This window comes from Cebus imitator, unplaced genomic scaffold (assembly GCF_001604975.1).
Source record: "Cebus imitator isolate Cc_AM_T3 unplaced genomic scaffold, Cebus_imitator-1.0 Scaffold149, whole genome shotgun sequence".
In the NCBI taxonomy this organism is placed as follows: Eukaryota; Metazoa; Chordata; class Mammalia; order Primates; family Cebidae; genus Cebus; species Cebus imitator.
This window is the reverse complement of record NW_016107464.1, coordinates 877,450-892,547: the sequence shown is the minus strand read 5'-3', so window position 1 is coordinate 892,547 and position 15,098 is coordinate 877,450. Positions and strand designations below refer to the sequence as shown.

Below are 15,098 nucleotides of genomic sequence, written 5' to 3'. Positions count from 1 at the left end.
TGATCAGGAAAGATTTAAATCCCTACACATGTATCTCTGGCCTGGGCAGGCTCAGGGACAGGCCAGGATGAGTGGTGGGACAAAGTGCAAATAGATTTAGTGCTGGAACTCAGAGCCTGACATTGGCCCCTTTTGAGGGTGCTGTCCCCAGAGAGAGGCTGGGCTAGGGAACAGCTGGCTCCCCTGCTCTTCCAATACATGGCTCTCTGGAAAGCTTCCTGCCCCATCTCCTGTGTGACAGCCTCAGGATCACACAGAGCATCCTGATCTGTTCCACTATCCGTGCCTGGCAGACCATGAGGAGTCCCTGTGTCCCTGCTATGAACTGGCTAATGGGCTGGAAAGGACCCCTTCAGTACAGCCGGCTGACATAATTGCATCCCAGCAGTCCCAAGGCCATATCTTCCTGGGCTAGTTCCTTTGCCTTCCAACCTTCCTCCACCTGCTTTGTACATACTGACAGCCTCTTCTCCACTCTGCTGGCAACATGGAACCTATCCCTAGGGGGCATCCCAATCTTTGCCCTTTAAGCAGCCTAATGTGCCCACTACCTGGTACCCAGAAGCTATAGAAGGGAAGCATGAGGGGATATTCCTGTGCTGTTGCAGGCAATTGCCCAGATTTTCTTTTCTCTACCTGCTTCTTCCTGGCTGGCTCCAACAAAACTGTCCTATCCCAGAAATGAGGGATTGGCTCCAGTCCTTCCTAGGGTACATACCTACCCCTGCCAAAGTTATATTTGGCTGAGTCACAGAATAAATATCTGGGAATAAAAAAAGGAGGTTTATGACGTCTAAACTAAGCACACCAGAGTCAAACCCAACAAGAAATCCAAATTCTAACTCCAGTGTTTGTCCTCATGAGGCAAAATCTGATTCTCGGAGGGTGGTATCTGGAGCTTCCAAAGACAGTGTGATAGATGCTGGTGAGACCAGCTGCTCCTCACAATGACCCACAGCCAGCAGCTAGGGTGTCTTCTGCCTGCCCCAGCTTTACCCTCTTTCTCCAATGGAGGCACTCAAGAGCATGGGATTCCCGGAGCCAAGCTCAGGATGGATGCAGGGGCCTTCCTGAGTCCCAGCCCAGCCTGGCTCTGTTCAGGCCTCTGCAGGTGGTTCTGAGATATGCAAGGCTCTGGAGAATAGATGCTCATCTGAAAGCCAGCCAACAACCCCTGAACCAGTGACAACAAAAGCCAATACCACTGCTACTGCCACTGGGCCCTGCTCCCTAAGAGACTCCCCTCTGTCCCCACAGCCCCCTTCTCTGCTTAGGCCCCCTGAGGGTACTGCAGGAAAGCTAGGGGAAAGAATGACAGAGAAATCAGCAGTGATTGTCCTTTATGTGTAGGTGGTTCCTCCGCTTGCAGCATGTTTACTTCTCTCTCAAGCGTACCTCACAATAGCCCTGGAATGGAGGCCTGGCAGGTTGTCAGCCTTTCTGTGTCACCAATGAAGAAACCAAGGCTCAGAGAGGCCTCTGGTCCCAGGTATGTCACTCAGAAGTTACACCTCCACCCCTAGGACTGTAGCTGATGATGGGTACCACTCAGGCACGTGGATGTAGCTAACAGGATCAAGGAAGGACAAAGAGACCTTTCCCAGGTAAGCCCCTACCCAAAGGACATTGCGGGCTTGTCAGGCTGAAGTCGTCTGCTGGTGGGAGATGAGTGACTCTACTGCTCCTGCCCAAGGTTGCCCAGCCCCCCAGGCCCCACGATAGCCTCCACATGACCCCAACCAGCTAAGCCTGCTTCTGAACCTGGGTGGGAGGAGGATGGGGCTAAAACTAAAGCAGTTTATCCTCCCTCCTTCTGGGGAGCAACCCCTACACCCCTGCCTCAATCCTGGGCAGAGAACCTGGGCTGAGAGCAGCCTCACAGAGGGGTCCACACGCACTCCTGGAAGGGACTTCCCAACTCCCAGGCCCCAATCCAGGCCCAGTAGCTGCAGCAGAGGGGGAGGAATGTGCTAGTTCCCTGCCAGAGGGGGAGGGCACTTCCCACTTGGCAGCAGCCCACCCTCAGGAGTGGGGACATAAAGCAGTCATTTAGGGCATCCTCAAAGGCGGCCCAGACCACAAGACTGGGAGCAGCTCCAAGATCTCCTCCCTGAGAGGAATGACAAACACCCCCTCCCCCTCCCCTCCCTCCCCCTCCCCCTCCCACTCTGGTCAAAGAATGGGCGGACAGGCAGTCTGAGGGGCAGTGACTGGGAGTTTGTATGCCTGCCAGCCAGCAGCAGCTTGGAGAACGGAAAGGTTTTTGTGTTTGCAGAAGCTGATCCTCCCAGCCAGAGAAGCTGTTAGCACTGGGGAGCTGAGACTACTGCGACGTGTAGGGCCCTCTCCCGTTGGGAAGGAGGAATGTCCAGGCCAGCACAGCAGTAGGGGCTTCTTCTGGGACCAAGTCACATGAAGGGAAAGCAAATCGCCTGGACACAGTTTCCACTGTGCTGCCTTCTGGCCTCGGGTGGGTAACTGGCAGGGGTGGGCACACTCTGGACAGCAGTGGGCTACCAAAGCGCAGGGGCTCCCATCCCCCAAGCCCCCACCCACCCGAATCAGGAAGGCCTGAGGAGGACGCAGGAAGGGGGCCTCCTCCCCCAATCCGTGTGGTAAGGTCCTGTCCTCTCTCCTTGGGATGCCTGCACCAGTCTCCTAACTGGTTTCCTGGCCTCCAGTCTCACACCTGCAATGCCTGCAATTCCTCCAAGCACTGGTCATGTCCCTGTCCTTCTTGAATTCCTTCAGTGGTTTCCCCTCAGGAGAAGGTCTAAGCTTTTTGGAATGGCTTACCAGACCCTTTGAGGGCTGACCCTGGCCCTGCTAGCAGCTTCATATTCTGCCATATTCGTCATGCCTCCAAGCCTTTGCATCTGTGGGTCCCTCTGCCGGAAGTGTTCTCCCCTCTTTCTTGTCAGAATAACTCCTTCTAGGCTCCATTGGCGCATTCAGCTTAGAATATTCCTTCATCCAGCACTAATTGCCAGTAGGATTCTGGGTCTTCCCCATTAGACTGTGAGCCCCCTGTGGGCAGTAACTATGTCCAGGCCATCTTTGTATTTCTTACAACTGGCAAAAAGCCCTACACAGAGTAGGTACTTAGTGTTTGCTGTTTACAGGAACAAATAAATGAATAGCCAGATCACTTACAGGAGCCATATCCCACTGCAAACAGATCCCTGTACTTTGGATTCCTGCAAAAGAAATATGAATCCATTGGCATAGGAAATGAACATGGCCCTCCTGTGGACAAGGGCCTTCCCATGGGGACTGCCTAACTATACCACAGACATCTATTCTCCAGCTTAGACCCTCACCAACTGGGAGTCCTGGGAATGGTCCTGTGATCTCATTAGAATCCAAGTTTCATATTTTTTCATATTGCCACATGTCATACTCAAGGTGGTTAAGTGCAGAAGGGGTACTGGGGGTCTGGCATGCAGAGGGCACTCAGGGGCTCTGGGTTTGCTGCAATTCCTATACCTACCAGCAGAGGGCGGTGACAGACAGGTGCTTGGCTTGGTCATTTTGGAACTTCCAGAGCGGCAGCAGGGTACCCTCCTGGTCCCGGTATTCATCAGCAGCATCCTCGTAGTACTTAAAATCTTACACATACACAGGCAGAGTCAGCCCTGGAACTGCCACTTTATGGCAAACCAAGGTCTACCACTTACTGTCTATACCTCCTTGGGCAAAACAATGAACCTCTGTTTTAGAGTGGAAATAATAATGCTACCTATCTCAGAGCTCTGTTGTGAGGATATAGTAATAGAGTTAATATACACAAAGAGCTTAGCAACATGCCTGGCACATGGTAATCTCTATGTGTTAGCTACTGTTACTGTCACTGTTGTTGTTGGAGGTACATTACAATAAAGCAGCCATGTCTACCCGGATAAAATCCCAGGTTTTGCAGCCCTTGTTCCCATGTTTCCCTAGCACTTCAGGAGGCTCCATTTGGAGCAGCCAAATTTCAAGGGTTCAGCTGCCAGGGGCTGATTAATAGTTCTATTAATGCTGCCTCCAAAATCCCTAAAATGCAGCCCATTTTCATATCCACAGCCAAGCCTCACTATTGTGAAGCTGCCTGGGTCCCTCATGGGTTCTCTGAACTCAACTTCATCTCCTGCCCACAAACTGTCTCTGCCTCCCATTTTCTTTAAGTTAGATAGATGCCCCATTCTTCCACTTGTCTAAACCAGAAACTGAGTAATCCTTGACTGATCTCTTTCCATCATTTCTCATATTTTCTTTCTGACTATCTTTTTAATTCATTCACTTCTCTTCAAACCCATGGCCCCTGCCCAGGTTCAGGCCCCAACATCCATCACCTGTATTATGACAACATCCTTCTAACTGGTGTCCTACCCCCAGTAACTCTTCCTCCAACCCTTGTTTCACAGAACAACCAGAGTGAGAACAAACAAATCACCTCACCACACCCCTTTCCTCACTCCACTGAAAGCCCCTCAATGGCTCTCCTTGCAGAGGAGATCAAACCAAGGCTCCTGGCCGGCACTTCCACATTTTTTCTAGTCAGCTGTTCATGTCCCCTTCATATCAAATCATGCCAGTGAGTCTAGTTGTCTCCTGTTCTGTGTGTTTCTACATGGTTTTCCATGTCTAAGATGTCCCGTTCTTCCTGGCAAACTCCTACTCACTCTAGATCTAGATTAAACTCCTCCTCTCCTGCAAGGCCTTCATTTTCTTTTGAGTAGTAATTTCTTCCTCTGTTCCAGCCCTGCCTCTCCTCTACTGAAACATCTGTCACACTAGGTCGCCTCTATCCTTTTGCCTGTCTCCCCCACCCGACAGAACCTAAAGAGCAGGAAGCATATGTATTCATCTCCGGATCTCCAGTGCCTAGCACAGGGCCAGCCACAAAACAGACAACCAAAAACTGTTTAAAGAATGTAGTGAAATTAATCAACAGAAGTGAAGTAGTTCTTGGTCTTATGTCAACAAAGGATGACCAATTAGCAAATGAATCCTGTCATTCAATGAAGCCAAGGACATGCCTAGACATCGCCCTGACATCTCCTATAGTGCTCACACCTTGAGGTTGTGGGGCTTCACTCAAATCTCAAAAATGTCTCAGAACAAAAAAGATTCTAGTGGCCTGAGAGGCGTGAGCCTTGATCACATCAGAGATTCCCCAGCTTGGGTTACCTTTGAAAAGACTTCAATTCAGAGCAGAGATTAATTGGTGACACTTCTCTATTTTCATGTCTCCTTCATGATTACACTTTCCCAAAGGGGAAAGAGTATGCAATTTAAAAAATCAAAGTTCAATGCATTTTTATGTGACTGTGTTCTTATAAATGAAAGTGGTTCACCAAGGCCAATTTCTCCATGGATATTAATCAGGTTTGCAGCCCTTTGGTGGGCCACTTGCAGAGGCTGGTTTCAGGAAGCCAAGCTGTGTGAATGACAAACTCATTCACAGCTGCTGTGTTCTTTGACAGCTTTGAAAAGCACTCAAGGTCGTTTTCCAGCCTGAATGATAACGAGGGGGCTTGTTTAGGCTGCTGGTTTTGGCAGCCCTGGTTTCTGTGTCCCATGGGTGAGCAATGAGCATCAAGTCACCAAGAAGAGTCCTAGGCTGTCAGCAAAGGAGACCAGCCAGTGTCGAGGAGCTGCCAACTCTGGGAAGGCAGCTGCTCCAAATAAATGCACAACCTCTTAGGGAAATACAAGCCACTTGGGAATTTGCTGTTCATGCCATGGGAAGGATTCTGTTTCCCTGACACTGTCAAAGACACCAGAATTTCCCAGGCCCCCAGGATTTAAGCATTTCTGAATCAATCTCTTTCTTCACCTCATCACTAATTAATCACCAGGATAGATCTATTGAGTGTGTTTATTTGAAGTGTCTCTTCCAGCTCAGTGGCTTTGCAGCCTAGTGCTGAAGTGCTTAGGCTATGGATCCAAGGGGCCTGTTTCGAGTTCTGATTCCACCACTCACACCTTATGTTAGCTGTGACTTTGAAAAAGTGGCAACATCCCAGCCTGAGTTCCTTGTCTATAAAATGGAGATGATAATGGTATTCGCCTCACAGTGTGGCTATCAAGAACAAACAAAATAACAACATATAAATTGCACAGCACAATGCCTGATATACAGGCCACTCCCAGTGAATGCTGGAGCTTGTTTCTCACTATTATAGCTGTTCCCCTTTCTCCATCCCTTAAGACACAGGCTGGGTCAGGGGTGATAAGGCCCATTCCACCCCACATTTGAACCTCACCTTCACCTCTGCCCTGTATGGTACCCAATCACATCCTCCTCCAGCCTTGCTCTCATCGAGCTGTGTCCCTGCCTAGAAAGCTTCAGTTCTTTGAACTGTCTGCAGAGATAGCTCATATTACTTGAATGATACTCAAAGTCTTTCATAAATGGGCTCCAACCACTTCTCCTGCCTGAACTCTCACCTCTTTTCAACAAAGCCCTGGAGCCTGCTGCCTTTTGTCCCCAGAGTCCATTCCTATTCAGTTTCACTGCCAAGATACTGCTCATGCCATCCCTGCCCAGAACATCCTCCCTGTAGCTATCTTCTCTCTCACACTCCACTTCTCCCTTGGCATCTAGCTCAGCCCTCTCCAAAGCCTTCTTGATTACTCCCACTCATCCCTCACTTTCCTTCTTTCCTACGTGAGGATCCCCAGACTGGTTTCTGTCTACCCCATACATTCCAGTACATATAGCATTCCCAAGGTGCACTGAGTGGAGTACACGGAATAGAATGAGGAAGCTCAAGACCTCTATTTGGGTCCTCTCTGCCACTCACTAGTCAGTTGGCCTTAGCCTTAGCTTCCTCATGTGTAGAGTAATGGCAAGTCTCTGCTCTGCCTGCCTCCCAGGGTTATCAGGAAGATGAGACTGGATCACCAATGTGCAGGTATTCTTTGCTGCACCATTGTCAGATCTCATCAGTATACCCATTGTTTCTTATGCCATCAGTCATGATTAATCTGCATAAGTCTTGTCTACCCAGTGACATCCAGAGGACGGAAGGATTATTTTTTTCTTCACTTGAAACTATAGGACCTAGCATGAGATAACCAAATAACGCAAGCTTTTATGAGAAATTTTTAATACAGGAAATAATAGTGGTTGCCAGCACTTCAACTCTTACCTTGAGCAACATCATCATATGTATTCTGGTTGACCATCCGCTCCACGATCTTAGCAGCTTGGGACACTTTGGTGATATCATCAGTCTGTGGGGATACAGAAACCTCAGGTCCTCATAAACCAGCACCTGGCAAGGTTATATGTCCTGAGCCATGTCACACTTGCAATTGCTTCAGCAGTGCCTCTCTGACACCACTTACCCCAGACAGCTCTGTAAAGGTTTCTCTGCATGTCTCAAGGCCCAGCTCATGCCACTACTCTCTTCCAGGAACTCCTACCTCACAAGTGGCACAAAGGGTCTGAGCTGATATATTTGGCCCCTGGGTAGAACCTGCTTCATGCTTTTCATCTGGACTTGTTTTAGAGAAGACATATCTCTGAGCACAAAACAGGGCATTGAAAAGAGCCTGGGAAGGGTCTGGAGGGGAGAGCGGTGTCCTCTGGCCACAAGGAACTGGGTGATTGGTGATAGTTCCTTTGAGGTAGGAGGACAGAGCCGCATGCTCTCAAGTCAGCATTCCCTCGGGTGACTTCCCAGCTCCATCAGTCATGACATGGCATATCAATAACAATAGTTAATATTTATTGATCAGTAGCACAAAAGTGCTATGTTAGGGGCTGCACTTGTATTGTCTTAGGTTCCATGACAATCTTGCAAATCGTTAGGTATCAATCTAGGTATCGTTAGGGTGTCTTTACAGATGAAGAAACTGAGGTTCCACAAAAACTGAGCTAAAAAACGGCAAAGCCAAGATATAAACCCAGGTCTGTAGGCTCCAGGGCCTATGCTCTGAGACCCACATGGCCGGCCAGTACCTCCTCAGCCTGACCACTCCTCTCCTGTCCCTGGGAGACGCAGGTTTCCAGTTGTGTTCTGAGGAGAGTGTTGTGGGCTGTCACTTCCTTATCCCGGATACTATGCTACTGGAGCAGCCACATATCTTTATTAGTTCTAACTAAACTTGCGGCCTGTGAGCCTTTTCCTCCTGTCCTGCCTAATGATTCTGATCAGACAAACTTGCATTGATTTCTGTGAATTCACCCAAATCACTGACGAGACAGAGACCTGAGGTCCACCAGGGAGGCCCTTCCTATAGGGTATCATGAAGTTTTTCTCTTTTCTCCCCTCTAGCACATTTGAGTTTTCTACCCACATAATCAGACCCCGTTCTTTGAGGAAGGGGTATCACTCTGCTCAAGCACTGAGTCTGGGCAATTGGGAAGGTGACTGTCTCTCCCACTGTGTTGCACAGACAGCCTGGCCCAGTACTTAGGATTTCTAGTTATTGCCTTTGGGAGAGGTTGCACACCAAGGCAATTGCTGGGTGGGGCTGGGGGAGGGTGTCCTGCCTCCAGTGTGGACTCTTGGTCCAGAGGGTGGAATCTGCTTGTATCATAGTCTTTTTTCCCAAGTCAGGTAAGCTTGAAGAGTCCGGTGTCATGGAGAGGAGTCATCCCTCATCCCTGAGGATGTCAGACACCAACTCTGGCAAGGCTTAGAACACAGATCAGATTCTAGGCTCAGCCACAGGGACTTTTCTTCTGGTTTCTGGGTCCTAGCAATTACAGTTGAGGTTTCTCCAACCATGGGTCTCAGCACAGAGCTCATAACCCCTAATGGATCTTCATGTGAACCCGGACCTAGGCCAGTGGCGCCTGTGAAGCCTCTAACGTCTAAAGAATGGATCAGGGGAAGCCAAGGGTCTGCACAGAGTAACTCTCAGGGCAGGAGTTCCATCTTTCACCTCAGACTGCCAGTACCCAGCATGGCTATGATCACTAGGTACTTAGTGATTGAATAAAACAGCATTCAGACAGTTCCTGTAAAGCCAAGGTAGGGGACCCTTAAACTTCCCCTAAAATGTGACATTATCAGGATAATGAAACAGAATTGAGTGGAAGTGGACACACCTCAGGCATAGGAAGCAGCACCTCCTTTATCTGGTCTAGCTTCGATTCTGGAGTGGAGCAGAACCACCATTCCAGAGCAGCCATGGGAACTCTCCGAGGTGCTGAAATCAGCCCCCAGATTCCTGTGGACATTGTCGCTCCCATGCCATTGCAAGTCAAACCCATCCTGATCCACACTGGCTCCTGATCCTGATTTCTCTCTGTTAAAGGGACAATGTGGCCCTCCAGCGTCTCCGGTGTTGATCTTCCCTTCAGTGACTCCCATGATGATCCCAAACCTATGCTGGCTAAACCCACAGTGAGCCTCCCAACCATGACCTTTATAATGACTTCTATGTGGCTCTTCATGGCAAATATAGCCCAGGGTGGTCAAACCCATTGCCTAGCATTGATGGTATCTGTGATCATCTCTGATCTGGCTCCTGGCCCTGAAGATTCACTTACAGTATAGGGCACAAGTAAACCCAAGCACTGAAAATGAAAAGGCATCTCACTTTCCCAAATCCTATAAGCCCTTACCCAGGGAAGTGGTACCTTATCCTCACATCCCACCCCCACCCTAAGCAGACTCCCCAGCTCTTCCAGAAGGCATATAGTTCTTTCAAAAAGAAACATGTCTTCTGTTACCCTCTAGCTATATAATTCTAAAATTCTGCTAGCCTCCAGATCTATCGAACTGGGGGGAGGTATGGAATGCTAGAGGCATTTGTAGCTCTCCTCACATCTTCCCCTAAGGAAAAAACTATTTATACCTCAACATTAGCCCCTGATATAAGCATCTGTGAAACCCTCCCAGACAGCCAGGCTTCTGTCTACCCAGAGGCCAAGGCCTCATTCAGAATTCTGTGGTAGAGTTATAGGAACTAACACCAAACCTGAGACTCCAGAGATGTCAGCTTCCTCATGGCCATCTTTCCTGTTTTTTTAGCCACTGGGGTCTTTGCCTTCTCCTTCTCTTTGGTCTTTTCCTGCTTCTCAAGTTCCTCTACATAGGCATCATAGATCTCCCACTAAGCAAGGGTGAGATAAGAAGGATCATTGTAAGGTAATCTTTACCCAGACAGCCCTTTTCAGCCTTCAAGACTTAAGGAGTTGGTCATATTAACCCTGGCCACAAGCATCCTCTACCTGACCCATTGGAATTATGTATCCAATACCTGTCTTCCCTGCAAATCACCAGCTCTAGAACAAGAATAAAAGAGTTCTAAGGAGATCTCTGGGCTGGGTTTATCTACTCTGAAACTCAGGGGCTGGGTCTTTAGCTGGAGATCAACATTGTTCTAGCATGCAGCCCCCAGCAGGCAGAACAAATGGGCAAACATCAGGCCAGTTCCCATGTTTTTGTTGGTGATTTATAAGACCCTGAATTAGAATATTTAAAAAATAGGCTGGCACAGTGGCTTATACCTGTAATGCCAGCACTTTGGGAGCCTGAGGCAGGTGGATTGCTTGAGCCTAGGTGTTTGAGACCAGCCTGGGCAACATGGCAAAACCCCATCTCTACCAAAAATACAAAAATTAAACAGGTGTGGTGGCATGCATCTGTGGTCCCAGCTACTCAGGAGGCTGAGGTGGGAGGATTGCTTGAGCCCAGGAGGCAGAAGTTGCAGTGAGCCATGACTGTGCCACTGAACTCCAGCCTAGAAGTCACAGCAAGACCCTGTCTCAAAAAAATAAAAAATATATATATATTTATATATCTTATATATATAAATATATATATTATAGTGCTTTCAATAAGGAACATGTCTTATTTCTTATATATTTTATATATATATATATAATATATATACATATATATTATATATATAAATCTATCTATCTATCTATCTTCATCTTCCCACCTCCACCCAGGACATGGTATAAACATACTGGCTTGGGTTGGCTGTCTATGGCACTGACAACACCTCATCATTAAAGGTAAGGGAACCTCTGCTAAGAGGATCTGACAGGAAGAAAAGCCCCAGGATAGTAGCAGAGGAAGCAGCAAGGATCTGGGGCTGGGTAAATGCCCCATCACACCGTGTGCTCCCTAGAGCTGGGCAGTCACTGCCACCTGGAGGTCAGATAGGCACACCCTACATTTAACAATTCCCCCACAATCTCGTATTCCACATTGCAAAGTACTCCAACCTTTGTTATCTCATTCAGACCCTCCAACAACTCTGTGAGGCAGCTTGTCATCCTCTCTTTACAGAGAAAAAAACTGAGGCATTAAAAGTGACATGGTTTGCTCAGGATCTTACAGTATGAACAGAAAATGTGAGGTCTGAGATCAGATCCCCTGGCACCATAGCCTCTTCAAATAAGTGTGGCATCCAGGAGGACTTGAAGGGGAAAGGGGGCTGCAGGAACACTGCAGGCTGCTGAAGGGCATGGTCAGAGTACTAACACTTCTTGGGCTGCTTAGGAGTCAGTCACAGGGTGCCATGGGTTCCAGAGAGTCCATGGAAGCAAATGTTTTCCCCTGGCCCCAGAGGAAGCTTCATCCAGAAGCCATGCCTGTTTCCAGCCAGGACAGCTTTGCCCTCGGGTCATGTGGCTGGTCCACAGCTCACTGGATAGGGACCTACTGTCTCATGTGCCTGGTGTTCAGAGCCTGGATGCTCAGGACAGTGAGCAGGGAGGTGGGTAGATGAGGAGAATGTCAGAGGAAGCCTTGACCCAGTGTTGCCTTTGCTGCTCAATGAGGAAAGGATACATAGAGGTGGGTGGTAAGGGTTTTCAGGCTGGCCCAGGGTCTTACCTGATTGGCTGTGGCTGAAAAGTTTGTCCTGGGAGGAGGCTCCATCTGACATTCTCTATCCTGGAAAACAAGACAACATGAGACCCACAGAAAGCCCTCAATCCTTCTCACTTAATACATCTCAAAGATGTACTGTTTGGATCAAGTGAGAAGGAGTTGGTTGGAGCTGATGGGTGCGGGACCCAGAGCTGGGGAAGTAAAGAGGGGCTTGGGTAAAGGACTGAATGATGCATTCAAAGCCCATATTATGTCCATTCTGGCCTCCCTCAGAAGAATTATAAGCTAGAAAGCAGGGGCAGGGAATCCTGTTTGTGCCCATTTTAACCAAGACACATTCCAAGTAGGGGATGAACAGATTTGCAGAAAGCCAGGCCAGGGCATAGAGGTCAGCCTCTGGCAGGTCATCAGACTAACACCCCTCGCCCTGAGAACGCTTCTCTCTAATATGAGGATCTCTGGCTCTACCAGGGGAATGTGCCCCCTTCCCATTGTGTATCACCCAGATTACCAAATGTCAGCATAGAGACCACACAGGGTAACAAGGCACTGTCAAAAGCTCACCCTGTAGACCCTGCCCTCCATCTTCAGGTTAATTTCTGTATAACCCTGCCCTTATGTGTGAGTTTCTCACCTGAAACCCTGAGAGGCTCCCTCCGCCTGGTTCTCAAGAGCCTCTCTTATGAGTCAGAGAACTTTCTGACCTTTGCCAGCTGGTCCATCACAGAGATCATTAACTTCAGTTGAACTGACTCCTAGGTTTCCTGTTCCCCAAACACATTGTGGCCTCCCCTCTCCTCCCAAGTCCTAATTTCTACCCCTCTACAAAGCCCAGATCCAGTTTAAGCCTCCCAGTGGAGTTTTGGGGGCTCTAGCCTCCATGTTATTCCCTCTAAACCCCTGCCCGGATGGCTTACAGAGTCCTGAACACATGCTCTCAGCTCTCCTTGGGGAGATAAACTGTGGCATCTGTCGTCCTGTCACCCCTACAAGGCTGAGGTCTGCTGAGGCCAGGGTCAGGCCTGCTTCTTCCCTGCCAGGCACAGTGAAGAGCTATAAAGGGGCTAGGATGGGGGCTGCTCTACCCGGAGAGGGTTGTTGAAGGTCTGTGAAGCCCTCTCACTGAAGTTGAACTGGTTAGTGAGCTTTTGCTCCTTGGGCTGCTTAGGAGTCATCAATTCTTCTTCAGTTACTTTTTCAGCTTCCTGAAAATAAAGACCCAGAGGATCAGGACTCAGCTGTGAGAAGAAAGTGGTAGAAAATTGGGAGATGGGGCAAGTCCTTTCCTGGGATAGGACAGAGGTAGGAGAGAGTGATGCTGCCAGACACATTGGTACCTGCAGCCTCTATTCTCACCTTCAGTCTCCCTCCTCCCTTCCCAAGTTACCCATGAAGCTGCCAGCCACAGCTTGAGCAGAAAGAAGAGGGATGTAGAGTGATATTATACTGTACCCCAGCTGCAGGCACATCTGTTTGACTCCCAGGCTCAGTTTCTAACTCCTTGGGCTCTTCATCTTCTTCAAGGTTTTCTGTTTCTGAAATCACCACTTTGGCAGACTCCTGAGAATCTTGGTAGGATACTTCCAATGAGTTCAAAGTCTAGGCCTGCTCTCCCAATCCCTGGCAGGGAGGGCCTTCTTGGTCTACTTTTCAGACACTACCTCTCCCTGGGATTGTCCTTGGCCTGAGTGTGATGGGTTAGCTCCCTGACCTATTCAGTACAGCCAGCGATTGGACTTTATGTTAGCAGAGGCTCTGCAAAGTTCTGGCTTAGAGATATACTCCCTGGAGTGAACAGAGTAAGGGGAACAGGCTCAGGGATATAGCCTCAGGATGGCCCAGAGTCCTACCTGCCACTAACTCATCGCGGTAATGCTGCCGCCGTCCTTCATCTGAGTCTTTGGGGATAAGGTTCCCAACCTGGGTGTAGTGAACTGCCAGTTGGTTCACAAAGCCAATAAGCTTGTATGTGCCTTCCTAAGGAGAGAGGGGCTGAGTCAGACCAGGGGTCCCTAAAAGAGCTAGTCAAAATGTAGTCTGCTTTCATTCTGTAAGATCCAAGATAGTCCATCTTTGTTAAAGGAAATGTAACTCACCAAATCCTCAGTTAATCTGAAATTTTCACTGCATTTCAGTTTAAAGAAAAAAAGGAAGAGAAGGCAAATGAAATAAAGTATTTTTTTAAGTTGTCATCAAGGATTTATTTTAAAATACCTTGCCTTTCCAACTTCAAGTGGCTCCAGATTTGCCTATCACCAGCTTATACGTCTTGTCTCCTACATCCATGCCAAGAGTTTCTAGTTTACTTTCCACACCATATACCACATTTCCTGGGCAGATACAGTCCTCAGACACAACTGGCATGGCCCTCTGTCCACTGTACTTAGTGGATTCTAAGGCTGGATAGATCCTCAGAGACAACCCCAATCCCCTAATTTCATACAAAACGACCATGGAATTCCAGAAAAGATTTATTTGGGTTGGCATTTGTCCGAGTCACACAGCAAATGAGAAGCAGGATTAGGCTTACAACCCAGGTCATTTTGTTCATCCATTCTTGAATTAATTTTTGAACAGCCTCAATGTGCCAAGTATTTTCCAGGTGCCTAGGATATAAAGCTCAGAAAAAAGCAGACTACAATCCCTTATTTACAAGCTTATAGTCTGGTTTCTGTAAAATCCTTTCAAGTCATATAGAAAATATGTTTGTAGGCACACTAGGGTAAACTCACAGTACAGGAAACCAGTTCATGGGCTCCAGCTGCACAGATCTCCCTGCCCCTGGAGGGCTGGAAGGATTGCCATCACACAGGTTGGGAAGTTCTAGATTTAAAAGTCAACACAGAGCCCTTTCACTTTCAGTAACTCAGATGTATGGGAAGATGGAACAGTACAGCAGTTAAGAGCATGGTCTTTGGAGGCAGGCAGAATTGGGTTCGAATCTTTATTCTGCTTATAATCTTCATGACTTTGGGCTTAAACACCCCAACCCCTAAGTTCTTCATCTATAAAAGAAGGCTGATAATACCCAATTTGCATAATAGTTATAGTATTAAAATAATAAAAACAAGGCCGGGCGCGGTGGCTCACGCCTGTAATCCCAGCACTTTGGGAGGCCGAGGCGGGTGGATCACGAGGTCAAGAGATCAAGACCATCCTGGTCAACATAGTGAAACCCCGTCTCTACTAAAAATATAAAAAATCAGCTGGGCATGGTGGCGCATGCCTGTAATCCCAGCTACTCAGGAGGTTGAGGCAGGAGAATTGCCTGAACCCAGGAGGCGGAGGTTGCGGTGAGCCGAGATC

General features: G+C 48.3%; 1 protein-coding gene and 1 long non-coding RNA gene across 9 annotated transcripts in view; one reads left to right on the top strand and one right to left on the bottom strand.

Moving 5' to 3' along the window:
- Nucleotides 1-15,098, bottom strand: part of DNAI1 (dynein axonemal intermediate chain 1) — a 62,092-nt gene that overhangs the window by 16,332 nt on the left and 30,662 nt on the right. For all 8 annotated transcript variants that reach the window (XM_017542973.1, XM_037743644.1, XM_017542974.1 and 5 more), the window contains 8 exons: nt 13,643-13,769; nt 13,245-13,360; nt 12,878-12,997; nt 11,796-11,855; nt 9,925-10,059; nt 7,140-7,224; nt 3,491-3,608; nt 3,154-3,197 (listed from right to left, as the gene is read on the bottom strand). In XM_017542973.1, coding sequence (XP_017398462.1) covers nt 3,154-3,197; nt 3,491-3,608; nt 7,140-7,224; nt 9,925-10,059; nt 11,796-11,855; nt 12,878-12,997; nt 13,245-13,360; nt 13,643-13,769 — 805 coding nt within the window. The remainder of the gene's footprint in view (nt 1-3,153; nt 3,198-3,490; nt 3,609-7,139; nt 7,225-9,924; nt 10,060-11,795; nt 11,856-12,877; nt 12,998-13,244; nt 13,361-13,642; nt 13,770-15,098) is intronic.
- Nucleotides 1,226-15,098, top strand: part of LOC119473324 — a 14,389-nt gene continuing 516 nt past the window's right edge. The window contains exons 1-2 of the long non-coding RNA XR_005202528.1: nt 1,226-1,604; nt 2,276-2,470. This is a non-coding gene — a long non-coding RNA (uncharacterized LOC119473324). The remainder of the gene's footprint in view (nt 1,605-2,275; nt 2,471-15,098) is intronic.